At 45.7% G+C, this 27,528-nt stretch overlaps 2 protein-coding genes across 2 annotated transcripts; one reads left to right on the top strand and one right to left on the bottom strand.

Annotated features, from left to right (window-relative positions):
• Nucleotides 1–5,757: 5,757 nt before the first annotated feature.
• LOC308147836 (retinol dehydrogenase 7-like) lies at nt 5,758–8,447 on the bottom strand (the record flags this gene model as incomplete). The annotated part of the gene is made up of 5 exons (XM_080520169.1): nt 8,379–8,447; nt 7,293–7,613; nt 6,390–6,648; nt 6,124–6,287; nt 5,758–5,978 (listed from the first exon to the last, which is right to left on the bottom strand). Exons 2-5 carry the CDS (start codon nt 7,603–7,605, stop codon nt 5,758–5,760), a joined length of 957 nt encoding a protein of 318 aa, XP_080376295.1. The 5' UTR covers nt 7,606–7,613; nt 8,379–8,447.
• Nucleotides 8,448–13,531: 5,084 nt separating this feature from the next.
• LOC308147713 (bile salt export pump-like) lies at nt 13,532–27,305 on the top strand (the record flags this gene model as incomplete). The annotated part of the gene is given in 26 exon segments (XM_080520026.1): nt 13,532–13,737; nt 14,006–14,093; nt 14,816–14,949; nt 15,025–15,196; nt 15,275–15,399; nt 15,638–15,812; nt 16,076–16,189; nt 16,304–16,414; nt 16,483–16,608; nt 17,227–17,430; nt 17,517–17,687; nt 17,769–17,870; nt 17,872–18,068; nt 19,298–19,397; nt 19,504–19,525; nt 19,528–19,610; nt 19,612–19,674; nt 20,547–20,651; nt 20,872–21,033; nt 21,952–22,155; nt 22,443–22,684; nt 23,597–23,753; nt 24,047–24,244; nt 24,974–25,180; nt 26,761–26,907; nt 27,105–27,305. Coding segments are annotated over 26 exon segments (3,816 nt in total).
• Between the last annotated feature and the right edge of the window lie 223 nt (nt 27,306–27,528).

Genomic DNA, 27,528 nt, shown 5'->3' on the forward strand with positions numbered 1-27,528 from the left:
TCAAGGACTTGTGTCTCTTTAACTTATTGCTTGAGTGTTTCAGTAGAAGCAGTGAGTATAAAGGTGAGAACGACTGCAGGACCCCAGGTGGCCGGACAGCTCACATGATAAACCTTCGCACGTGGAGTGCTTAGGTACCAACTAGACAAGGTTCAAATCCTGGTCAGGGAACCGTCAGGAGAACAGAGAGCCTTGACATCAAAATCAAGTGTTGAGGAGAGGCGGGGTAGGTCCCCTTTAGATCGTATAAGTTAAGGACACTCAATCTTGAGGGAGGGACTGATAATTAAGAAGAGGCGGAGTCTAAAATAGTCTAAAAAGAATCCGTAGGAATGTCAAGGCGGAAGAAAGAGGGACTAATAAAAGAAAAGAAGAGTAGGGAGATTAGGAGTTGTCCGGTCCGGGGCTTTTATTGAAAATTTTCACATAAGTTGAATTTAGAGTTAATATAACTCTCTTTCTCACCTGCGGGAACTTTTATGTCTCCTTGGAGTTTCACCCTCACTGGGACTTGAACCCAGGTCTCCCACATGCAAGGCACTGGTCCTCCTCACTGAGCCAACCAGCCACACTGGACATTCTGCTCGGGTTCCATTTATCCTTACATTCGCGACAAACGAGGCAAAAAAAAAAAAGCAGAGACAGAAGCTGAAGAAGAAGCAGGAGAAGCAGAACACATGGTGGTGCAGTGGTTCAGTCTGTCAGACACGCTTTGGTGCTGCAGACTGACGGAGGTTCAAGTCCTCCTCACACCAGTTCACTTCACTAGAGGGGTTCAGACTACAGGCTGAGGTCAGGAGGGTCAGGTTGGGGGGGGGCAGGGTGGGAAAAGTCTTCTGGGGGGGGTAGGGAGGGAGGAGAGATGGAGGCAGGCAGGTGGAGAAGGAGGGGTGGAGGGGGAAGGGCTGGCAAAACACTTCGGTGGGTGTGGCGGTTCCCGTCCAGCCCTTCCCCAGGGAGGACAGAGGGTTATGCTGAACAAAGTTATGAATTTTTTTTATTAAATTAACCCACAAAAAGTGCAGCTCTTCAGTGGGTGTGGTCATGAACTGCAGTCTTCTGTCTTGACTCCTCCCACTGTTCCACTCGCCCTCTGGAGGGAAGTGGAACAGTGGGAGGAGTCAAGACAGAAGACTGCAGTTCATCACCACATGTTCCACTCTGGAGGGAAGGCTGGACGTTGTTTGCTGCTCCACCGTCACACCACATGGTGGCGCCACTCAGGAACCTGGACACACAAACAACACTTTCAGAAAACACTCAGGTTTCGTCACAGATTTTCTGTGGCGCCATCTGGTGGCTCAGTACAAACATAACAACACAAGAAGCTGTATGACAAAGAAATAATCAATTCAGTCAATTATATAGTTTACTTTCACATTATTTAATTCCTAAAGTCAAAATAGAGTATTTCCAATAACAATTAACAGCATTTACATTATATTTAAACACAAAAAACAAAGTTTCCTCCAAAATAAATGTGGAAACGGGTCAATAAATGCAGTAACATAAATGCGCCACAAGACGGAGACACAGTCCACCGTCTTTTTTTGTACAGCCAAATACTTTTACTGTTAAGTAATCAAGAAATGTGGACAGAAACATTTAAATAACAATGTCAAAAGAGAACAATGACATCTGGAAAATGGTCAATAAATGCTGTGACATAATTCTGCCACAAGATAGAAACAGAGTCCACTCTTTCAGTCCGACGTTTAAAAAGAATGAAAACACTAAAAAGCAGTACTCTGATGGTTATTTAACCAAATGTAGAAGAGAAAATCTGTTTTCATGTCTCAGTCTGGTTTACATGTTAGAAAGAAGGTAAGAAGTGTAAACCTGTTAAATCCTACCCCTTTGAATCTTTATCATTAACTTCATATTTAAGTCTTTTTACTTAAATTATCATCAAGGTCAATACACTCATACACTCAAATATCCAGGTCCAATTTATACTAGAGTTACAGCAGATCCATCAATTAATGCAACAGCAGCCCTCAGTGTCACGACCAAAACCATGTACCTTGTCAGTATCAATGCTTTATTTACATATTTTTTGACTGAATTAAGTTTAATAATTGCTTACTTTCCACACCTCATTCATTCCATAGTTTTATTCCACAGATGGATTCACACTCCTCACAGTGCGTAAAGATTCAAATGAAAGTCTCAGACTTTGACTAAATATCTTCCAAGTCATCATGAGTGAGAATGTGGAGCAGAAAATCATCTTTCTTTACTTTATCAATGACTGGACTTACGTACTTTGCAGGCTCAGCAGCTACGACGTGTTCTAGGTTGTGCATCAGGAGACGTTTCGCTAACTGGAGTTTAAAAGAAAATAGAAAAATAAGGTTAACAGCAAATCATCTTTACTTCAATTAGAAGTACAAACAGTCGACTGTTTTTCAGTCTGAGAGGTTTAAAAACAATAAAAGCACTTTAAAGTGTTCACATCTCAAGTGTTGGTTTTGTAGTTTCAAAAAGAACATACATAGTTACAGCCAATTATCTTTAACGTTAATTATCAAGAAAAACAAGTAAACACAATGAACCACATTTTAAACGAGTTTAAGGTTGTATTTCAGCACAGACAGAGTTTACATGGTCACTTTCTGGTCAGTCAGATGAAAATATTTACAGTAAAAGGATCAGATTTACCTGAACACTAAAAAATATAATCAGAATATTGTGCCAGTTTATATGTGACCCGATTCATTTCAGTGGATCAATCCCCACAATGCATCATGCGATCTGGTCGAAAATTCAATCAGATTGAAGTATTTGTACGGTGAACATTTATCAGGTCAACATTTAATTGGTTTAATTTTACCACATGTTTCCACAGCTAATCTCATGAATGAAAAGTTTCGTTTTTAACTTCATGTGTGACACGTTTCATCACAGATCCTCTGACAGTCGGTGGCGCCCCCTGGTGGCTCAATACAAACATAACAAAAGAATTCAAATACTGTGTCCAAGTGCACTTTCAGATTATTGAATTCTTAATGTCCAAACGGAGTATTTCCAATAACAGTTGACAGCATTAACATTATATTTGGTTCTTACCTTTTTTAAACCGGAGACAGAAACCAGAGTTTCCTCCTCCGTCCCTGCAGCTGCAAACAAAAACAACTGAAATGACTGAAAAGTGAAAAAAGACAAAACCACAATAAATAGTAAATAAAAAACAACAAGAGATGAAACGGGTCAAATTTCTGTTGTAGTTTTAAGGCTACAAAGATGTTTGATAAATGTTTGATTTATCTAAAAGAAAGAATTGGTATATTTTGAATGAATCGATGCACTTCTATATTTGTTTTTACTTTAGTCTACATTTCCACATGTATCAATACTTTAAAGTATTTATCCAAATTACCTTCTCATGCATCAAGTAGTTTCTTTATTTTCTTCTTACTTACATTTAAATCACAGTGAAATTGTAGAAGTTTTAAATAAATGTGCTCCTACTACCTCCCAAGCGTCACATGCAATTTCGTTGTACTCGTACAATGCCAATAAAGTAAATTCTGATTCTGAATTCTACTAAATACATTTATATAAGTAAATAAATACACCAAGAAACATGGACAGAAAAATTGGAATACCAGAAGTTTAAAAGCAGAATAAAAGCACTTTAAAAGGGTAAAATCTGGAGTTTTGGTGTTAAACAAATAGCCAATTATATTTACCATTAATTACTGTCAAGTACAATAATGTTTACACACAATAAAGCACTTTTTATGACTCGTTTGAGGCTGTTTTACATTAATTCCAGGCTTTATTTGAGCCTCAGGATAACTTGACGCCAGAAATAGTTTGAGGTGCGTTTGTTTTCATCGCTGTGTCAGCCGGAGCGGGCGGGGTGGACACTTTGACACAAACACACACAATCGCACCCAAACACACGCATTTAATGTAGGAATAAACTTAATATGAACGTTGTGGTGTTTCCAGAGTGAAACCTGGAGTTTGAGGAGGTTTCTGGACGTTGGGAGTTTGTAGTTTGTCGTCAGGTGGAGTTGAAACGCGGTTTACAATCAAACAGTCTCAAATCACCTGTCAGCGCTTCTGGGAGGATTATAAAACATGGTGGACATGTAGTGGCTCCCCGCTGCTCCCTGCTTCTTTTACACCCTGTGTGTGTCTGAAGTGTCGGGAAAACTCCAACAACTCACCTCACAAACTTCCTGCTCTGCTCCGGTCTGGTCTGTACCTGAAGGGGGCGGGGCTACAGGAACCACGATGGACCAGTCCACTGCCTCGGGGGTGGTGGGGGGGGTGTTATTTACACAAGGAATTGTTATTTACAAGGAAATGACTGTTAATACCCCCAGCATGTTACTAAAAAAATGTTCTTTGTTTATTTCTGAGTTTGCGTTTCCTCTACAAGAGCATGTAATTGTATTGTTTGATTTTACATAATAAAAGTAAAAAAAAAAAAAAATGTGAGTGGTATAATCCAAGGATACTGAGAGTGATTGCGTGATGACGTCACCAGGTAGACGCAGGTGAGCATTGTGTTCCGGCTGTGGCTCATAAAAACGCTACAGTCGGACTCACGTGAATCAAAAACACCACAATACAGAGGACAAATAAAGGATTGGTCATGTATATATACAATATTTTTTCCTTTTTGATATTAAGTTTCATTCTGAATGTTTGGCGAATTTTAATTTCGTGTCTCAAACACCCCCTGAGGTTTTGGTTCAGCCCGTCCTGTCCTGATTGGACCAATCAGTGGGTTTGATTTAATCACCTGCAGATACAGAGGTTCCTCTCTCACGTCCTCTGGTGACGGTTCATCGACAATCTGGATCGTTGTTGCAATTCCCACATTTGTCCACAAGATGGCGTGAGAACAGGAGGCGCTGTCCATTGTGAATAAAAGGTTGCCCCCTGCTGGTCAAAAGTAGAAACTACGACCACAAAAGTAAACCTTGAAAGAAATTGATTACAATCAAATGTCCTCGATTAAACTTAGTCTGCTTTATGGAGACCGTCAGAGATTTTAAATACACTTTCCAATACAGTGTACTATTGTGTGTCCATGGATTGTTTGTGTCAGAGATAAGAGCCTGGAGAGAGTGACCTCTGACCCAGAGTGTAACGCAGCGAAAGTAATGGGTGTGTGTAGAGATAAGCAGGGAGAGAGTGGGGGGTTGAAGTTCAGCCCTTCCCTCAGCGGAGGTAGAGAAAGGGGCCAGGGAGTTTGAAGACTGATGAAAAGATGAGTTTTTCTTCCGTCAACCACATTTTATTCAACTTAAAAAAAAAAAAAACCCAACACTGGATTTCTCAACTCCAGCTTCAAAAGCCCGTCGTGACCATCTTCATATTATGAATATGTTTCAGTCAGAAAACAGATCCAGCAGCCCCCTCCCTTTTGTTTTCCCACCCTCCCCCATCAGACAGATCTTACCAGGAGATGCAAACCACCTCCCCGCTGACTGCAATGCCTTCCTGTCCCCCCCCCCCCCCCCCCCCCCCCGTCTCGGCTCATCGCCTCTGATCCCAACAGCCTTGGTCTGGTTTCTCAACCTGCCCTCTTCTGTCACACATTCTGGGGGAGAACAAACAAACATTCCAAAAATCCTCCGTCATCCCTCCGGTAATAACAGACCCGGTCTGGAGTACGTCGTGTTTTGTTCCCCCCCCCTTCCGCACGCACGTGGGGTTTACCAACAAAGCACACAACACACACACACACACACACACTTGGACGGTTTAATGAGAAACTCTTTGTTTACAGAGGCACTAACTCGACCCTCTGATGGGGATGGACTCCTTCAGCAGGATATAATCGGTGACGCAGGACGGCATGTACGACATCGGCAGCCAGAAGAACTTGGCATCCCAGCCCGGCGAGTAGCGGGTGCGCGGCGTGACGGCGGCCACGGCGTGCTCCATGCAGTGGACCACCTTCATCAGGTCCCCGTCGGAGATCTTGGCCACTTTGCCGGATATCAACGCCAGAGCTGGAACCGGCGAGGAGACAGGCTCTTGGTTAATCAGCAGAACAGTGTCACCCCATGACACGCCAGTGTTGAGCATTAGCACCGACGATGGCGAAGCGATGGCGCGGCGCTAAGCTGAAGGGAGAGAGAGGAGGTGCGTACGAACCCTTGGGCAGAAACTCGGGTCCGTACTCGTCCCTGATCTGCTGCGGCAGCCGGTCCCACAGCGTCCGGGTGCTCCGGGTCAGGATGTCCACGTTGGTCACGTTGGTCTTGAAGAAGCCCGGCTCGATGCAGAGCACCTTCACGCCGAACGGCGCCATGTTCAACCTGGGCGGGAAATTGGGTACAGTCAGCCGTTTGGGCGCCAAACTTCGCAAATCAGAAGGAAAGAAAAAAAAAAAGAAAAAAAAACCGTCAGCGGGGCGTCACCTCAAGCAGTCGTTGAAGCCCTCCACGCCGTATTTGGAGACGGTGTAGGGACCGCCGGTGGGGCTGATCCTCCCGAACACGCTGGCCACGTTCACCACCCTCCCCTTGGCCTTCTTGATGAGCGGCAGGACGCTGAGCGTGACGGCGATCACGCCGTTCAGGTTGACGTCCAGCATGCCCTTGTAGTCCTTGATGGTCAACCAGTCGCACGGCGCCGAGGGAACGGCCACGCCGGCGTTGTTCACCACGGCCCAGAGACCTGAGGAGGAGGGGGGGGGGCGAGTCGTCAGTCAGTCGTGACCCAAGCACATTCCTTTGCTTAATCCGATGAGCGTGCCGGTGCACACTGGATTAAAGCGCAGGGCAAACGTCAACCTCTGTGTGGTAAAAGATCAGACCTGGGCGCCGCGGTGGAGTTCAACCTGCTCCACTAGCCTACTACACACCCGTTAAAATACGGCAGCTGGTCCTGCTCAGAACTGTAGAAACTACCAAAGCAGCAAAAGGGAGAAGCTCTACAGAGAAACAGGCTTTAAAAACCAAAAAGTAGAGCAGCTGAAAGTGTTCAAACCATCTTAAAACTGGTTTCTGAACCAGCTTAAAATAGATACAACAACCAAAAATAGCTGAACGGCTTAAACCACTTCCTCATAATCTGGTTAGAGGAGGAAGATGCTCTATAATCTGGTGTTCGAGGTGGAAGATGCTCTATAATCTGATGTGAGAAGAGGAAGATGCTCTATAATCTAATGCTAGAGGGAGATGCTCTATAATCTGGTGTTTGAGGAGGAAGATACTGTATAATCTGATGTTAGAGGAGGAAGATGCTCTATAATCTCAGCAGGTTTGGGAGCGACCGCTGCAGCTCTGCCACTAGAATAATACAATTAAAAAAAAAACCACCTCGCTCTCCCACTTTGTCCCTGATCATGGCGGCCACTCGGTCCACGCTGTCCTCGGACGTGACGTCCAGGTGAGTGGCGGTCAGGTTCCCGGAGCAGGCCTTCCTCAGCTCCTCCTCGCCCTTCTCGCTGTAGCATCCGGCGATCACCCGGAAGCCCCCCTTGTCCAGGTGGCGAGCCAGCAGGTTACCGAAGCCGCTGTCGCAGCCCGTGATGTAGACGTACTTGCGGTCCTTGTCGGAGACGCGGGGAAGCTCACGGATCCAGCGGTACACGTAGTACAGGACCGCCAGGCAGAGCGCGTACACAAACATGGCTGCAACTGCACAGAGCACAGCAACGGCAACACAAGCTTGAAATTAGTGGACAAGCTTTGACTTAGAAATAAAAAAATTTAAAACTAAATTTTTATGAAAATTTTTGTAGTTTATCATCTCTACTGGAAAAGTTCCCACGAAATATAAGCACAAGCAATAATATCTGTGAAAAACTTATTTTTTTTTATGAAGATTGAAGTGGAAAAGCATATTTCCAAGTTTATTTTCACAAAAACTAAAACTAATAAAGACATAAAAAAATATAAAGTCATATAGCAAGAAAATATAAATACATTCAAACTTAATTAAAAAGGAGAAAGGTGAAAGTGTAAAGAGGTATTTATATACACTTCAAAATGGAAACGTTGCTCTCTTGGGGGCAAATTCCTTTGGACCCTGCGGGTGTTTTTCGATTCTCCTCCTGGGTGGAGATAAAGCAGAGTCCACACTTCTCGGTGGAAAAAAAAAAAGTCGCCTGCCTCCCGGAGACAGAAAAAACTGCACTAATGTGGGGATAAATGTTTGCTAATCAAAAGCCTCGAAACACGCCAAGTCTTTATTTAATCCCACAGAGTACACAAATAAACTTGAATGTGTTTTAACGCGTTCGATTATTTCAGCAGTCTCGCGCGTGTTGCGTTCGAAGCACGCAGAGAAAACGTTGATTTCCCTTGAAAGTGTCTTCGGTTCCGAAAGGCGGCGACAGTTAAACGAGCGGGGTGTAAAATGCTTTGGAAGACAGAGCTGGAGGGGGGGAGACGGTATCTTACCCGAGGAGATGAGAGGAGAGGAGGGTCGGTCCGTCTGCAGTGCAATCCTTCGCCACAGAGCCAGAGAGTACGAAGTCCAACCGCACTTGAACGCCACACGGCAGCGCCGCTTCCTCTGGGACGCTGCCGGGAAAAAAACGCGCGCACAACGCACACAAGTCAATTTCTACAAAAGTGAAGGAGACTCATTTCAAAATAATAAATGATATCTATCCCGGCGGAAAATTTATTGACACAAGGTTTAAATTTGATGTTGACTCGTGTTTTTTTTTTTGTTTTGTAACCATGAGGCTGCGACTATTTGTCAGTTGTTTTTTGACTGTCGCGACTTGACATAAATATTATAATACTTTTGGCCAAATACCATATTCACTGCTGCACATAGAGGGGGAATACACCTTATTTCCCTTGTTTTATGAATGAATTTAAAATGTCTACACTGTTCTTATTTTAATATCTTCGCTCCTTGTCTGAAGAATAGTTTTTGTATTTAATTTCATACTATGCATATATGCTATTGCTGTTTTGTGTATCCCTGACGCCCCTTAGTGTTTGATTTGTTTTTAGTCCTCTACGAGAGTTTGTATTATTTTGTATTCAATAAAATATATGGAGAAAAAAAACACAAGTTTGTAGGACAACTCATCCACGAATGTTTTTTTGAGAACATAAATCCTGTACAGTGTACTTTTTAATTGATATTTTAAATAGTTTGCACATATCTAGTATCATATGGCTTTGTTTATCATTCTCTTACTAGTAAACAAATTGAACAAGCACGCATCAATACATTTTTAGGAATTACTTTTGATGAAAAGCTCAGTTGGAAGCCACATATAAATATACTGAAGTCAAAAACATGTGGCACAATGTGCAAAACCCGATTAGTATTAGACCAGAATTCATTCAACCTATTATATAACTCCCTCGTTCCTCCATATCTGTGTTAAGGTGTGGAAATTTGGTGAAATATTGTCGACCTCAACACACGAGCTGTAATGTATGAGGCTCATAATTATAATCTTCCACCTCACATCCAGAAGTTATTTGAACAGACTTGATACAGTCTTTTTTGTGTCAACTATTCTTAATAATTCTTCCATTGAAATCAAATCCTTCAAATTAATAATGCAGAAAAAATCAGTCCGTGCACCCGCACACAAACACATTATAAATTACTTTGCAAAGCAATTCCTTACATTACTTTCAGTTATTTAAAAAAAATGCTGCACAACCTGAATATGCCATGAAGCAGCTAAACTTTCAGCCTAGAATAGAATAGAGCAGAAACTTTGTCATTGAACAGAAATGTTATCAAGACGTATGAAGCTAAAAAGACAATGTGGTGAACTTCACACATTCCACCACTAGATGGCAGCACGACTGTGGGCAAAAGGTAGAAGGCTTTTTTTCTTTAAGACTTCGCTGAGATTTTGCATTCCCCTCCTACAATGCTGCAAAATAAATCATGATGGAAACACCAGAAACATCCCAAATGTGAAAGATAAACGGACATGACGTCCTCAAAATAAACAAGAACATTATTTAAATGTGTTGCGATGGTGGGATTCAAAATGTTTGTTTTTCTTTCTGTGATATTTTGCATAAAGATACATAAAGGATTAAAACTGTTTTTTGACTTTGAGTGCACACGCACGCACGCACGCACGCACACACACACACACACACACACACACACAGTTACTCCAACTTTAACCTTTGCAGACACATTGCCCCAAAAACGAACAAAAGGCCATGTCAAACACACACCCAGGGGCCACACTGTCGGAGAGGCCACAGAATATTGTCAAACAACCAAGGGAAACCTGTTTATTTGTGGTTGTCAAATAACCACAAAGAAACAGGGAAAAACTACAAATAGACAAAAAAACAACAACCACATAAACAGAAACATACTGGAACAAAATAAGCACCGAACATGGTACAAGCCCAACACAGAGACTGAAATATTCCTCTAAACCACCACAAAAAACACACAAAGAACACAGAATACCAACAGGGGGAGGAAAACCAGCTAGAAAAAAAAATATATATAAAGTGGAAGTAAATTGCCAAAAAGTGAAGCAAAAGTTCAAGAAAGTGACACAAACGCATCAGAAAGAGATGCAAAAGTACCAGAAACGGCTAAAAAATGTGCAAAAAGGTTACTACAAAGAGTTACAAAAGTGCCAAAAGTGATTTAAAAAAGTGTTGTAAAAAGATGCAACCCTTGAAAAAAAAAAAATGCACAATTATGTAAAAGTGTTATGAAAGGACCAAAAAGTGTTTTCAAAAAGTAATAGATTGATGGAAAAAGTACCTAAGTCGCAGGGATGAGGAGAATAAGACGCCAGACAGAGACACGACGTGAAAAAGGAAACGGCCACAAAACAAACAGGTTGAATCAACGTGACCTGCAGGAGCCTCCGACTGGAATTCATCGATTGAAAGTGGTGAAAACAAGCGGCGGCTCCGTCCTCTCGGTCGTTCACCTTCACGTTCCGGAGCATTCAGGGAATCACCAGGCCAAACAAATTCCACAAGCTCAAACACAATGAAGACTCGTGCACTTTAAAATGCATTTAAACTAGAATATCTTACTATTTACAAAAACAAGCGACTTTCTCAAGAGGAAATGTTTGTGTTTCTCACTTATTGTGCCATATGTGACATTTTGTGTTGAGGTTTGGGGAAATACATACAGAACACATATAGACTCTCATTAAACTCCTGAAAATAATGATTAGAATAATAAACAAAGCCTCCTATTGAGAAAACACAAATAATCTATTCATAAACTCTTGTACCTTCAAATTCTCTTCCACAGCTATTTAATTTTTTTTTTTTGATTTCTGAGAATACTATTATAATTGAAGAGGATTGTGTGTATTTCAAAGTAGTAGTGTGAGAACCAATGTTAAATATAGATGTGTCTCCTTCCTGGAAGTCATTTTATGGAATTGGACTTAAAATTGTGTAAATCTTTGTTGTGCTTCAAAAAAACATTAAAAAGTAAAATAATAGTTGCAATGAAAAATGATTTCTGTTAATTTTGCTTTGTTTTACTTGTAATACTTTTGTTATGTTCTATATGTATGTATTTTTTTCTCCCTCTTCTGTTTCTTGTGTAGTTTTTTCTGGCTTTTTTTTAATCTTATATCACCGGTGTTCAGGGAAACTTTATGGGTTTTAAGGGAGAGGTAACAAAAATAAGCCGTGGCTTCTGCCTTGATCCATTTCCGCTACAGATATTGTGGGGGAAAAAACTCACCAAAAAAAGTACAATGAATTGAATCCACAAAAATTCAACTTTTGCACTGAAACTGTTGCAGAAACAAACAATTCTTTCATTTAAAAAGGGACTTTACCTCTGCAAGACTGCTGAGTAAGCAGTTTAATATTTGCACTTTATGGTAGAGTTATTTTATCATCTTTGTCTTTACCACATGGTTTTTTTATATGTTTGTAACCTTGTGTGGGTTTTAGTGGGACGACGGATGAAAATCTGCCTTGTGCTAAATCCGGCATATTTACGGTGACCTGGTGACAAGATGCCGTTTATTAACGCCGTCTCCATCCAATAAACAGATCAATTAAAAACAAAAGAGGGGCCAAAAACTCAATCCGTCACTGCACTGACACAAAACGACTCCAGCAAAACGTCCAGGACCAAGCCCCGCCCCCTGCAGCCGGCGCCGCTCAGCTGGAACGACGTGCAGATATTGTGTATCTGTTCTATGTATCCGAGTATTTCTGGCCTGCCTCGAGTGTGGGGTTGCAACACATGAGCCGGTCGGGAGGAAACATTGAGAGGCGTTCAGAGGACCACTGTTTGTTCAGGAGGGTTCAGTGACCCGGTCAGCTGGAGGAACCGACCGGACGATTACCTCCCGGCGAAACCTCACGTGAGCGCCGGATAACAGCAGGTGAACTCCCGCCGAGGCCACACACAGAGATTCCTCCTCCCGCCGGCGCAGCAGAGAGATTCCTCCGGCCCGGCAACCACAGTCGACCCTCTGCCGGCAGCCTCCTAAAACTCGACGCCGAGCTCAACCTGACCGTTGCCATGCCGACGGGCTCGGTGAAGCTGCAGAGCATCAAGAAGCTGGGGCAGGATAACCACAGCTACGACGTGTCGGAGGATGGTGAGTTGTTCCTCTCCGACACACAGCCCGTCGCCGTGACCCCCCCCCCAAATGTTCCAAAAAAAAAAAAAAAACAACTGTTTTCCCCTTCTCTTGCAGAACCGGCCGGCTCCTACATGTGAGTGTCACTTCCCTCTGACTCCTGGCCGCTCGCAGAGCCGAGATCAGATGAACCTTTTGCTTTGAGAGAAAGATGCTGATAATTACTGCCAAAACACTAAAAGTACTGTGGATTACAACTGAGTGACAATTGCAGCTTCGACAGAGTGTTTGTCTTTTCTTCCTTGCAGGACGATGACAAACTCCAACAAGGGCAACAAGTGAGTACCAAAAGACAAACGACCAAAAACACAGACATTTTTAGATTTAAAAAAAACCCACAAACAAGGAGTCTTTCTTTCAACCCTCAGACTTTCCTTCTATCGAGAGAATATCAGACGGAAAGTTTTGAAGTGTCTGAAGATTTCCACCTGAGAATTGAATCTTTGACTTTAAAAGTCTTCGATATGCATAAGAGTACGGTACGGTGGAGGAGTGGTTACCATACAGCGGGAACGTCCCCAAGTTTAAAGGCCGTTTGTGTTGTTGTTGCGCGTTGAGGCTCCGGCCGGCTCCTCCGAGGCTAACCAGGGACCGCGATGTTCCCGACGGATCAACGAGCGAGCCAATGATTACAGAGGATGAGGATGAGGATCCTAGAAAGTGAGAGAGGCAAATGGCCTCACGAATGTTTCCAGCTCCGATTTGTCGCGAAACGCCCGCAGCTCTAAACGCTACCTGTCCAGCTTTTCTCGGCGATTCTCTTGAGACTTCACGGACCCTCTCCGTTTGTCATGCAGCACGAAGGAGGACGCCGCCGCCGGCAGGCCCGCGATCAGGGTCGGCTTCTTCCAGCTGGTAAACGCTCCCGCCGACACTCGCCAGTCGTTGCGCTTCCCTTGCCCGCTGACGCCGCCGTGTGCCTTTGTGTCGACCCAGTTCCGCTTCGCCACGTGCAAAGACGTCGCCATGATGGTGGTGGGCAGCTGGTGCGCGGTGCTGCACGGCTCGGCGCAGCCGCTCATGCTGCTGGTGTTCGGCATGCTCACCGACACCTTCATCGAGTACGACGTGGAGCTGAACGAGCTCATGGACGAGCGCAAGGAGTGCATCAACAACACCATCGCGTGGAAGAGGAACTTCACGGGGGCCTTCGACCCCACGGCGCCCCCACAGTCGGGCTGGGCCCTCATCAACAACTCCACCTGGGAGATGCTCACCCCCCTCAAGGTCATGAGATGTGGGTAAGTGGCTCGAACGTCCTGCAGCCGACGGCAAACATCAAGTACGACCCCATTTTAACCGTGAGTCATTCAATGCTGTGTGTGTGTGTGTGTGTGTGTGTGTGTGTGTGTGTGTGTGTGTGTGTGTGTGTGTGTGTGTGTGTGTGTGTGTGTGTGTGTGTGTGTGTGTGTGTGTGTGTGTGTGTGTGTTGATTTTCAGGATTCTCGACATCGAACATGAAATGACCTTATTTGCCTTCTACTACGTTGGAATCGGCGCGGCGGTGTTCCTGCTGGGATATCTCCAGGTTCGTCTCCAGGCCCTTTGTTCCAAGCGCTCTGTGATCCTGATGACCTTTGAACTTGACCTTTTGATACAACATTCAATTAATCGGAGCCATAAAACTTGTTCAACCGTGGCGTTTTGTTTTTGTCATTTTTAGCAGTTTCACCTCTTTTTTCCAGTGGATTTGTCTATTATCGTAGCTTTTTTTTTTTATCCGTTTTAGCCATATTCGGTTTTACCTTTCAAAAATGTTTTTGCAAATATTTGCTACTTTTACATAAAAAAGAAACAAAAACAAACTAAAATATGTTGCAAATGTTATTAACGTTGCAATTCTTCCTTTGTTTTTTGTTTTTTGCCTGTTATAGTTATGTTTCAAAAAAATGTTTTCGCCACTTTTAAGGCATTTGAGCCGATTTTGATGATTTATTCATTTTGGCTATTTTAGCTGCAAAATGTCCCTTTGGGACATTGTTCTCTTTTTAGCTGTGTCTCATGATTTTAGCAATTCAAGCTATTTTTACAGTAATTCCTTCCATCTCCAGCCATGACATAATCAGTGCCAATAGAATAGAAATGAGACAAAACAAAAGCTTGGAGCTGAAAACTGACGGGCTGAAGAGCCACATATGGCTTTACAACCTGTAAAATGCAGTGTCCACTCACTCTTTCACCTTTCAAAAGGTCAGATAATCTTCACATTTCTCTGTGACAAAGACTAAATGTGAGTTGACCCGCCGGCAGATCTCCCTGTGGGTGACGGCGGCGGCCAAGCAGATCCAGCGCATCAGGAAAATGTACTTCAGCAAAGTGATGAGGATGGAGATCGGCTGGTTCGACTGCACCTCAGTGGGGGAGCTCAACACTCGGCTGTCGGAGTGAGTGGGGAAACTGGACCTCCGCCGCCGCCGGGGCATCAGCAGCGCCTCACGCCGGCTCCGTCTGTTTCGCAGTGACATCAACAAGATCAACGACGCCATCGCGGACCAAGTTTCCATCTTCGTGCAGCGCTTCACCACTTTCGTCTGCGGCTTCTGCATCGGCTTCGTGAAGGGCTGGAAGTTGACGCTGGTGATCGTCGCAGTGAGTCCGATGATCGGCCTCGGAGCCGGTCTCATGGCCTGGGTAAGACTCGCCTGGCGTCTCCCCCTCCTCTTCTGCTGGCTGTTTTCAGCTCACCTTCCTCGCTTCCCCCCCCCCCAGTTTGTGGCGAAGCTGACCGGGATGGAGCTGCAGGCGTACGCTAAAGCCGGCGCCGTGGCCGACGAGGTCCTCTCCTCCATCAGGACCGTGGCGGCTTTCGGTGGAGAGCAGAAAGAAGTGCAGAGGTGCACATGAGTTAGTCTAAATGAACACTTCATTCATCAATCAAGCCTTCAGGTTGATGTTTGACAGAGCTATTTGAAGCCGTGCATGTTCTACTCCAGATTAAAATGTGCAAACAGGCATTTTAACTCTAACTAAGCGTGAAGTTGTCGTCCCCGTTGTAGATGTATTAACCCAGATACTGTTTTGTTTAGATCTCTTCTTCTTGAGCGTGAATCCCGACGTTGTGGTCTTGTGCAGGTACGACAGGAACCTGGTCTCGGCCCAGCAGTGGGGCATCAGGAGAGGTCTGATCATGGGCTTCTTCACCGGATACATGTGGCTGATCATCTTCCTCTGCTATGCCCTGGCCTTCTGGTACGGCTCCACGCTTGTGCTGGACTCTCAGGAATACTCGCCGGGAACACTGCTGCAGGTACTCAGAAGTACACCATGTGCGTAGTCAGAGTTTGGGCTTTCCCCCTTTTTCACAAACGGCCTTCCAATTTCCTATTCACTCAGTGTTTTTCTTGTTCAAAACAAAAGAGTGGCGCTTGCAACGAAAGACCGTTTCGCCACTCTCGAGCGCTTCCTAATTGGGGACGCTGAGAAGTGCAGCTCATTTGCATGTGATTCGTACAGCCAGAGGAAGATTTGTCGACTCCTGACTTGTATTATTATCTTCTTTTTTTTTTTCAGGTGTTCTTCGGGGTCCTGGTAGCAGCTATGAATTTGGGGCAGGCCTCGCCGTGCCTGGAGGCGTTCGCCGCCGGCCGTGGAGCCGCCACCATAATCTTCGAGACCATCGACAGAGTGAGGCCAATTCATCCCAAACACTCACACCGGCTTTGCCTCGCAGTGGGGAAATGTATTTTCGGAGCGAGCCTGTGATTTACGAGTGTCACTTTTCAAACGTCCTGCCTCCAGGAGCCGGAGATTGATTGTTTATCCGAGGCGGGATACAAACTCGACCGAGTCAAAGGGGATATTGAGTTTCACAACGTGACCTTCCACTACCCATCCAGACCCGAAGTCAAGGTACTTATGAGCGTCTGATAAGATCCCCAGTGAGAGTTTTCGTGTCAACACTTCTCTGCCTTGCTCAGATCTTGGACCAGCTCAACGTTGCAGTGAAGTCGGGGGAGACGACAGCTTTTGTGGGGCCGAGCGGCGCTGGCAAGAGCACGGCGGTCCAACTCATCCAGCGCTTCTACGACCCCAAAGAGGGCATGGTAGGCCGGAAACCCTGACCGGTGCCGCTCGCAATCCATAATTAGGTTCCACCCTTCAAAACAAGCAGTGCAAAGTGCTGATGTGCTCAGATCTAATGTGATACAAGAAACAATCACGACTGCATCTAAGACACATTTCATCATCATTGTAGTTTTCCATCTATTCTCTTCACGTAGTCACAGGAGACGGTTGATTTGCTCTTCCTTCTAAAGATCTTCCCGGGTGCGCAGGACTGTGTTCTTCTATCAGACGTCCTATCTGACACATCCTGAGCCTGAAGAGTTCCTCCACACGCTCTCCTCTACCTCCTTCCTTTTAAGCTTTACTTTAGTAGTTTCAAAAATAACCATCCCCGAGGGGGATGATAATCTCTTTCATTATTCAGCCAGTGGTTCTTAACAGCCTCATTTTTCACTTTTACTGGGATTACAGGCTCTTACACACCTTTCTTTATTTTTCCTTTCAGTTCTCCGAGAAGGAAATAGGCTCTTGTTGTGCAGTGAAGGTTATCCATAAGACTTAGCACCCTTCCCATCTCAGTGTAATATTTGGAAAAAAGAAAGGAGATTTAATAGCGTCATCCATCATTTTTTTTCTCCGTGTGCCGTCTATCGCAGGTGACCCTGGACGGCCACGACATCAGAGGGTTGAACATCCAATGGCTGCGCTCGCTGATTGGCATCGTGGAGCAGGAGCCGGTGCTGTTCGCCACCACCATCGCCGAGAACATCCGCTACGGTCGACCGGGCGTCACCATGGACGACATCGTCAACGCCGCCAAGGAGGCCAACGCCTACAACTTCGTCATGGACCTGCCGCAGGTAGCAGACCGGACTGGGGGGGGGGAACAGCGTGAACGGTGCGAGCGCAGGCTGAGTCCTTTCCCTGTACGTCTCCAACCGGGCAGAAATTCGATACCTTGGTGGGGGAGGGGGGAGGCCAGATGAGCGGCGGACAGAAGCAGAGGATCGCCATCGCCCGCGCCCTGGTCAGGAACCCCCGGATCCTGCTGCTGGACATGGCCACCTCCGCCCTGGACAACGAGAGCGAGGCCATCGTGCAGGAAGCTCTCGATAAGGTGCGCGATCACGATCGAGTTCTCGGACGGCTCGAGATGTCCGGGCGGCAGACATTCCCCACAAACCCGCTTCCCTTCCAGGTACGCATGGGCCGCACCACCATCTCCATCGCGCACAGGCTGTCCACCATCAAGAACGCCGACGTGATCGTGGGCTACGAGCACGGCCGCGCCGTGGAACGGGGGAAAACACGCCGAGCTGCTGGAGAGGAAGGGCGTCTACTTCACCCTCGTCACCCTGCAGAGCCAAGGAGACAAAGCTCTGAACGAGAAGACCCAGACGGGTAGGCCTCACACCGTGCAGGGGAAGACCAGACTAACCCCAGGCAGCAGTGAGGTTTCATTTTCAGTCAGTGATCATTTGAGGGCAAGAATTAAATTGTCAACAGGTCAAGTTTTCTAAACTTCTGATTTTACAGCACACAATTTTGTTTTAAAAATAGGGAAAAAAAGCAGATTTGCATCAATTTGATACCACTGCGTTGAGAATATATCACAATATAACAAGAAACCATAACCCTATGTTATATTTTCTTACTTTGAAAAACCTTTCTTTTCTTCTGTTTTTCTTTTAATGGATAACGCCTTTCAGACAGGAAGTCAGGAGTGGCGGAAAGTCGCTGGTTTGAATTATTGGAAAGTGAGAACTGTGACTTGTTCTCACCTTCACCAACACTACTGTTGGCTCAAGGAAATATTCTCAAAGTAACAAGAGAAATGCACATGTTTAAAAGATGTAGTTCAATGAATAATAACAATTTAAGGTTAAAGATATGACTCTGTGTCTTTTTAAACATTGGTTTTAACAATCCAAATGTTTACATCCAGTAAAAATTGTTTGGCTTCAAGAGTTCCGGTGTAGTTTAAAAAACAAACATAACTAAGAAAATCAACTACTTTCAGGAGTCAACATCTTTACAAAACACAGGAAACAAAACACGGCGCGACTTCACAGATGACAAAAGAAGACAAATCAGTCACTCAAAACAAGCAAAGCGGCGACAGGAAGTGCTGCCTAGATACGTATACAATCACACAAATCCAGAAACAAATGAATTTAACTCCACGGACAAGTAAAGTGCGGAAGTGTGACGAATGAAGCAGGAAGACTCACTGGGAACTGATAAAACTAATGGTGCATCGTTCCAAGAAGCTCAGTTTAAATACCAGAGTGTCAGTCTGTTCTGAAGTGCCTGAGTTTAGTTTTAAAAGTCCAACAGCTCAATATTTCTGGTACATCCACTGAATTATTGCACACGATGTCCTAAACCGTCTCCTCAATTTCTTTTCTGCCAGTGCCTGAGAAGGACGGCGACCCAGAGAGGGGAATCTGTCCAGATCCTGCAGCTACCGAAGCAGTCTCAGGTATGGACGCGTCGTTCATTCACTCGGCTTCCAAAGAATCATCCTCAGTGTCCTGCATCGGCCAGTGAATAGGAGCATCTGAGCCCAACCCGATCTGTGCAGCCGTGTCATAAGCTATAAGGCTGCTGGGCTGCTTCGGTTGAGGCACACAAGAGATGGGGACATAATGTTTTGGCTGATCGTTGAATGATGTGTGTTTGATTTAGATTGTAGGCTCTTCCGTTCGCAGATCTTCTGTCCGCCAGCGGTCACCGGTCCCAGCTGTCCAATCTGATCCCAGAATCATCCGTCAACATGGCAGGAGAGATCGGCCCCAGGACCTACTCCATCTCCAAACCCGACAAGGTGTTCGACACACAGGGATGTGCTTTCATTCCAACGACTTAATCACTCATTAAAATCTATGAACACCGCGGCTGAACTCTGGATTTTTTCCTGGTCCGGGGATCAGGATGACGTCCTGGACGAGGAGGAGGAGAAAAGGTGGAACCTGCTCCTGTCGCCAGGATCCTGAAGTACAACACCCCCGAGTGGCCTTACATGTTGTTCGGATCCATCGGGGGCGGCGATCAATGGGGGCGTCAACCCGGTTTACGCTCTGCTGTTCAGCCAAATCCTGGCGGTGAGATTCAAGTTTCACTGGGTTGTTTGCGTTACGCCAAGACAGGTTCTTGATTTCTGGTCAAATTGTGCCTGAACCTGCTTATTATTACTGATTATAAGAACTAATTGAAAAGGACGTATTAGTTTTCACTTTCACATACCAAGTAATGCAACTTAAGGTGACCTGGAAAACAATGAACAAACCCTCGATAATATATTGAATCATCTGCTAAAGACTGAACATTATCGCATTCATCAAACGTGAGTAAAGCAAAGGGTTTCTCGTTACCTGAATCACAGTGTTTACTGTTCGCCAAAGCCAAATGAACATAATTCCCTATTAGTTCCTCAGACCGTGACACGCTAATTAGGCCTTTAAGAATCTTGTGATGGCTGGTAAATATTTGGCTGCTTTCTTAAGTAACAGCCGATGCCAAAGCGTGGAGGAGCAATATCTCCACTTCTTGACAGATAATAACACCAGGATTTCCTCATTAGCTCATATTGGCTGTCCACAGTTTCATAAGGACCAGTTAATATCTTATCAGCCCTTTTAGGAGAAGCAGTTGATGCTAACACGACGACATCACACACTCGGTATCCAAACGTTGTGTTTCCATCGTTTAAAGTTTCAACCATTATCACCGGCACCACAGTTTTCCCTCGTTAGTACTCACACTCTAGACGAGTTTCACCTTCAACAGTTTTATTAAAATGTTCATGAATTTGCCGGTTCTTCTGGTACGAACAGCGATACCAAACAGAGCAACAGCAGACACGACGCTACACTTACCCACCATGAGAAACCAATGAAAAATTCCCCCGTGACTCTCGATATTGTGTGTTTTTGTGTCTGTGTGTGTGTGTGTGTGTGTGTGTCTCTCTGTACAGACCTTCTCAATAACGGACCCCGTGGTTCAAACGCAGGAGATTAATAACATCTGCACATTCTTCGTCCTGGTCGGCGTCGTCTCCTTCTTCACTCAGATGCTGCAGGTAGAGTACCGCCGAGTTCCGCCGACCGGACCGATTGGTTCAACGCTGCATAAAAGATGCAAATAGAGCTGGTTTAGTTTTGTTACTCGGTAAACAAATCCAAAAAACAAAGTTCTTGCATTCCGCCGCTCTGATTCACGGGAACGACCGAGAATGTCGCGACCGTCCGTTAAGTTATAAGCGCAGCGTCAGGGTGTTTTAGCAGCCCCTGTGTTTCCAGAGTTACGCCTTCTCCAAGTCTGGAGAGCTGCTGACCCGCAGGCTGCGGCGCCTCGGCTTCAACGCCATGCTGGGCCAGGAGATCGGCTGGTTCGACGACCACAGGAACAGCCCCGGGGCGCTGACCACGCGCCTCGCCACCGACGCCTCGCAAGTGCAGGGGGTGAGCTGCGGCCGGCCGGGGGACAGCGGCAACCAACTGGCACCTAATTGGGAAAATGTATAATTTAATCACGCGGTAAAGTTTATTTTCGGTCAGCTAATTGTTTTCATTTTCTGAAAACTCATGGCTTTCAGACGGACAAACACACAGAATCGCCCCGATTTAATCCAAATAATTACACTACTTTAATCAAAAGTGCCAATTCTATTGCTCTGCAAGTTTTCGGTTTGTTTTGCATTCCATTTAAACTCAATTATTATTATTATTATTATTATTATGAGTGCAATCAGTGGGAGCACCGTGAAGTGTGAATAAACACAGAAACCTAATGAAAATCCAAGGACAACAAATCATTTTTCAAATTAGTATTGTTTTTACGTATATTGTTTTCTAAGACTTAAGAATTATTGACATATTGTCCTTTATTTTAAAATATTGTCTCATCAAAACTAATTATTTTGTTTTCTTGCAACATATTTTCTTTGTTTCACTTTTACTTGATTTTTTGCTCATGTGTTTCTAACTTGTTTGATCTATCTATCTATCGAGAGTGTATTCATTTAGTGTATTAATCAAAATTAATTAGTTAAGGCACATCATTTTAATTGAGAAATATATTTTCTTTTCCTAGTCCAACTGTAAACTGAAATGATAAAAATGCTACTTTTTTCCCCATAAAGAATAAATCAGAATTACTGATTAAACCAGCTTTTTCCGCATAAAACATTACATCTTTTGTGAAGATGTTCACGTATAAATTGCCCACATCCTTCAGGAAATTGAGTTAATTGCATCGTATTTGTCCAGAAAAACACTGGATTGGCGAAGATACTCTTAATCACTGACGCCTCCATGCTGAAAGGGATTTCCCATCTGTTCTGTGAAAGTGAACCGGTCCCTCTTCGTCGTTCCCGCCAGGCCACGGGCTCGCAGATCGGCATGATCGTCAACTCCCTGACCAACATCGGCGTGGCCGTCATCATGTCCTTCTGGTTCAGCTGGAAGCTCACGCTGCTCATCCTCTGCTTCCTGCCCTTCATCGGGCTGTCGGGCGGCTTCCAGGCCAAGATGCTGACGGGCTTCGCCAAGGAGGACAAACAGGCCATGGAGGCCGCCGGAAGGGTCAGACACCGAAACCTCTTCAGTGGGAAAACGCAGCCAGGCCTAATCAAGTCTGACGCTTTTGTTCCCAAATCAAAGAGAAAGTACATTTTCAGTGAAGTTTCTTGATGTTATCTTAAAGATCCCGGAGCAGAAAAGTCGCTCGTACAAGTGAAGTGGATTAGATGAAAATGTAGTGATCCCTGTCGGGGGGGGGGGGGGGGGGGGGGGTGCAGCAACAACGAGCACAAGACAGATAAGACAAGCGCTTTATCTACATCTCACATTAAATCTCTGTTTCCTGGCAGATTTCCGGCGAGGCTCTGAACAACATCCGCACCATCGCCGGCCTGGGGAAGGAGAGGAGCTTCGTGGAGATGTACGAGACCCAGCTGGACATCCCGTATCGGGCGGCGCTCAAGAAGGCCAACGTCTACGGCGCGTGCTACGGCTTCGCCCAGTGCGTCGTCTTCTTCACCAACTCCGCCTCCTACAAGTTCGGGGGCTACCTGGTGCGGCAAGAGGGGCTCCATTTCAGCCTGGTGTTCAGGTAGACACACAGTTCCCAGTAAAATCCGTTCATCTTCCTCTGACTTTGGTCAACTCTGCCTATGACGACACATTCAGGCTTACAAGAAGCGACAAACAGTATTTATCATGTTTTATGTGTCGATCAGCAGTTCTGGCGCCACATCAAACATATTTTCTTCGAAATATTTCAGGAAAAATCTTGATTAAAATGTAAACGAGTTCACATAAAAAGGAAAATGCTGAGTAAAAAGTGAAAATGATGAGGGGGGGGAAAAAGCAAAACGTAGAGTGTTAAGTCATAAAACCTAATAGGAAAATGAAGAAAGGTCCAAATTCAATAAAGTACAGAAGCCAAATAAGGTCCGGGGGGTGATGAGTATTACAGGATGATTGCCGTCGTTTTAACTTTACTCGTAAAGAAGGAAAAATTAGAAGTGAAACGATGGTTTCTGTCATAATGCTGCAGAAATGTTCCTTTTTATGTCTCGCTGCTGGAGGCTCTTGAGTTCACAGCTCGTCTGTCCCATCCATCCGTCCTCCAGGTAATGTCTTCACACACGACTCGCTTCCCCGGAGAAGATGTGGTAAAATTGCGGTCGCTTAGGTTGTGGTCTTATTGCTGCAAAATGTTACAGGGATGAAAGAGATTGAAAGAATATAGTGAGGATTTGTCTTCAATGCAGCTTGGTTGCAGATTCCGGGCTAATTTGCTGTTCTCATGTGACGTTATCACGCCGAGGGAAAATAGTGTGAAAGACGGGGCTGTCTAGTCTTCAATCTGAACGACTGAATCAACAAAACAACCAAAAAAAACACTTGCATTACCGCCTCAGCTTGAATAAAACTTGTTTTGACACCTGAGCTTCCTCTCCTGAACTGTCCGATGGGGTTTGTCCGAAGAGGACTCACGGTGCGTCGCTGTCTCCGGCAGGGTCATCTCGGCCATCGTCACCAGCGGCACGGCGCTCGGGAGGGCCTCCTCCTACACCCCCGACTACGCCAAGGCCAAGATATCGGCGGCACGCTTCTTCCAGCTGCTGGACCGCGTGCCTCAGATCAGCGTCTACAGCGACAAGGGCGACAAGTGGGTACGTTCCGGAGCGTCAGTGTCTAATGGGAGGCGACCTGGACGGAACGTCGTGTCAGGGCGTCTCGGTGTCCGTACTGTCAAGGACCGTACACGGACTTCCTGACGCTCAAAGACAAGAGGATCAAAGTAACCATCTTCAAGTTGGTGTGCAGAAGGATAAAGGTTTCAGGAGAAATCTGATTATTGTGGTTTTATTCCAAAAGGAAAGTGTGTGACAACAAGAGTTCGCATTGAAAATGAAGGCCGGCGTGTTTTCTTTCAAGGCTCCAACCTTTGGACTCTCGTTTCCAGGACAACTTCAAAGGAAACCTCGACTTCATCGACTGCAAGTTCACGTACCCGACCAGGCCGGACATCCAGGTGCTGAACGGGCTCAACGTGTCGGTGAAGCCCGGAGAGACGCTGGCCTTTGTGGGCAGCAGCGGCTGCGGGAAGAGCACCAGCATCCAGCTGCTGGAGAGGTTCTATGATCCCGACCACGGCCGAGTGGTGAGGAGGAAACTCAGCTGGCTGTCTTACTGCGAAGAATTTGCTGACATTTTCTAACGGCTAAACAGTCTCGATGAGCAGGATATGATCAAGAGTTTCCTAAAATATGATTCAATTTCTCACCTATTCACGCGAGCTAATGTGCAAAAAAAGACGTTGGGTTTTAAGGCAGTTGAAGCGACAGCGTCGCAGCGGATGGTGACCTTTTTCAAAATGCCAGACATCTCATTCTGGAGCGAGTAAGTCGCTCCCGCAGTCTGCTTTCAGCTCCCACTTTCCTCTGCCTCGCTTTTTTCTTTTTTCTTTTTTTACCTTGAGTGCCACAGTGAAAGTGAAACCTGCAATTTGTCACAGTCAAAGAATAATTGCCGGACGCTCAGTGATGGAAGTATTTCACGTCACTTCCATTCATCCATCAGTCAGACGTTTGTGCTGATGCTAGGCTGTTTAAAAAAAAAAAAAAGAAAGAAAATACGGGCTCTCCGCGGCCGTACCAGTGAAGGAATCCCTGCCAGGAATCAAATGGCCTTAATTGAGTTGGAAGTGGTTTGGAAAGCCATCGTCCTGAATCTCTGTCTGAGATTTAAAAAGGGCGGAATCACCTCTGTATAGTTAGGAGAGAAACTACAGTAGAGATCGTCGTATGATAGCTCATTAAGTAGATTGTATTTCCAGTGTGTGGCTATTATATTGCTTCTGACTAATGGGAAAATCAATTCCTTCCCGCAGCTGATTGATGGCCACGACTCCACGCGCGTCAATGTGCCCTTCCTGCGTTCCAAGATTGGCATCGTGTCCCAGGAGCCCATCTTGTTCGACTGCAGCATCGCCGAGAACATCAAGTACGGCGACAACTCCCGGGAAATCAGCATGGACGAGGTCACGGCGGCCGCCAAGAAGGCCCAGCTCCACGACTTCGTCGTGTCGCTGCCCGAGGTACGGCGAGTGGCGTTTCAGGCAGACTGGCGTTCGGGAGAGGAGGGCGGGCGGTTTGCAAGCAGGGAGGGAGGGTGTGTGGGAGGGTGTGTGTGTGTGTGTGTGTGTTGAACAAGGTCAAGCACCGCTCAGTCAGCACAGCCTGTCCACCTGTTATAGGGAACAACATGTGCAGGAACAGAAGATTTTACTTGATTTTTAACGTGATTATTTTTGTCATTTTGTCTTTCATCGTCGTGTTCCTGCACTTCTCCGACATGACACAGATTGTAGTTGATGATATCGGACCATTTCTTTGGCCGGTGTTCTGGTTTCCAGAAAGACTTTCCTTGTGATCTCCGGCGTCCGCTCCACATTAGTGAACCACCGCCAACATAATGTAGTTGTGGCATGTACAAAAGTCAGATCTTCAAAAACTCATTAGGCCTTAATTGACTCATTGGATGGCGCACAGCAATCTGAGAGCCGTCATTAGGAATCAGCAGCCGGTGACGATTCCTGAGCTCATAAAATAACGAAGCGGCTGAGTGAGCTAACCGATGCTACGGAGCAGGGGAAGGCTATAAAAAGACATCAAAGCTCCCTTTTTCCGCCGTCATCAGGAAATGGCAGACATAGAGAAGTGTGGATGTGATGTGAAGATAGGAAAAAAAAAAAAAAAAAAAAACCTCTTAAGTGACATCAAAGGAGGCGTCGCGATGCAGGAGCATGTAATCTCATCTGCCACCTCGAGCGTGCAAACAAGTGCTCAGGCCCGAAACACCAAAGGTATGTTTGGAGATTAGAAGAAGCTGCGTGCGACGAACAGCCTGGTTCATCTTCAGCACCAAGCCGAACATCGGGGTTGTGGGATGGGGCAGCGGAGGGCGGCGATGGGTTCAACCAGCGAAGCTTCGAGCACGTTTGGGAAGTTCAATGAAAGTGGACACATATATTTAAACTGGAGAGACACATAACAAGCTAAACTGTTTATTTAGTGTTCCTGAAAAGATACGTTTGGAGAACCTGAACAGGAACAGAGAAATGTAGGAAAAACCAGCCGCTTCAACTCGTGTGCAAAAGTTGTGATTTCACTGCCACCAAGTGGACAATGGGGGAAGTTACATGCAATGGAAACATTTGGATAAATATGAAGATATTAATGGCCCAGGTCACATTGCACTCGGGCTATACTGTAAAAACATGCAATGAAGTAATTATTGTTATCATAAACCAAGTTTTCAGTTTTCTATATAAACTACTTCTTCTTCAAGGTTGCTTTGGATTCATTTTGATGAATCACAATTAAATATTTGTCTTACATCAACAGACTCAAGAGGAAAGCAACATGCCTGCACTTGAAACATTTGATGAGAAATAAGCTGCCGACTGGCTCCTTTACAAGTTTTACCAAAGTTCCGCGACTCGTCGGACTTTAGTGCCTCATTTGCATCACAAGATTCTGCGTCATGCAAATGAACATAAATACAGCATGCACTGCGTAACCAGCAGCAAATGTACCCGGTGCCTCTGCACTGTTCCGGTCATATCGCCTGCAGCCACTGGAGGGCGTCAACATCTGACATCGTTGTCTCCCACAGAAATACAACACCAACGTGGGTGCTCAGGGTTCCCAGCTGTCCCGCGGTCAGAAGCAGCGCATCGCCATCGCCAGGGCGATCATCCGCGACCCCCGGATCCTGCTGCTGGACGAGGCCACGTCGGCCCTGGACACGGAGAGCGAGAAGGTAGCGCCGCGAGCTCGTTATCACGATCGTTAACGTTGGTCGTGGCTGTTATTATCACCTCTCTAAGATGAACGCGAGCAGCGAGCAGGCCTCCGCAGCGCGCTGATCGGCGGGACCGCCCTAATGACAGCGATTAGCACCTGCTTGGGCGATTGCTCGCCATCGTGACGAGCGCCACTCCTGTGTGTCTCCGACAGACGGTGCAGGAAGCCCTGGACAAAGCCAGGGAGGGCCGGACGTGCATCGTCATCGCGCACCGCCTCTCCACCATACAGAACTCCAACATCATCGCCGTCATGTCGCGCGGCATCGTGATCGAGAAGGGATCGCACAACCAGCTGATGGACCTGAACGGAGCGTACCACAAGCTGGTCACCACGGGGGCGCCCATCAGCTAAGTCATGTGATCGGCTGCACGGCCAAACGGCTCTGGAAATGGAAAAGGTATTTATTCCCAAGAACGGAGAAAGTTCACGCGGGCTGCTTTGCGTCTCGCTTGAGTTTGGGGAGTGTTAATTCTGTTCCGAGTCGTTACAGCCAACAATTAATAAATAAATGCCGATATTAAAGTCATTACTTTTAAACTGTTGGTGCGAAATGACGAACGGCCCAATTAGTGAA

Source organism: Blennius ocellaris (assembly GCF_963422515.1).
Source record: "Blennius ocellaris genome assembly, chromosome: 24".
Lineage (NCBI taxonomy): Eukaryota > Metazoa > Chordata > Actinopteri > Blenniiformes > Blenniidae > Blennius > Blennius ocellaris.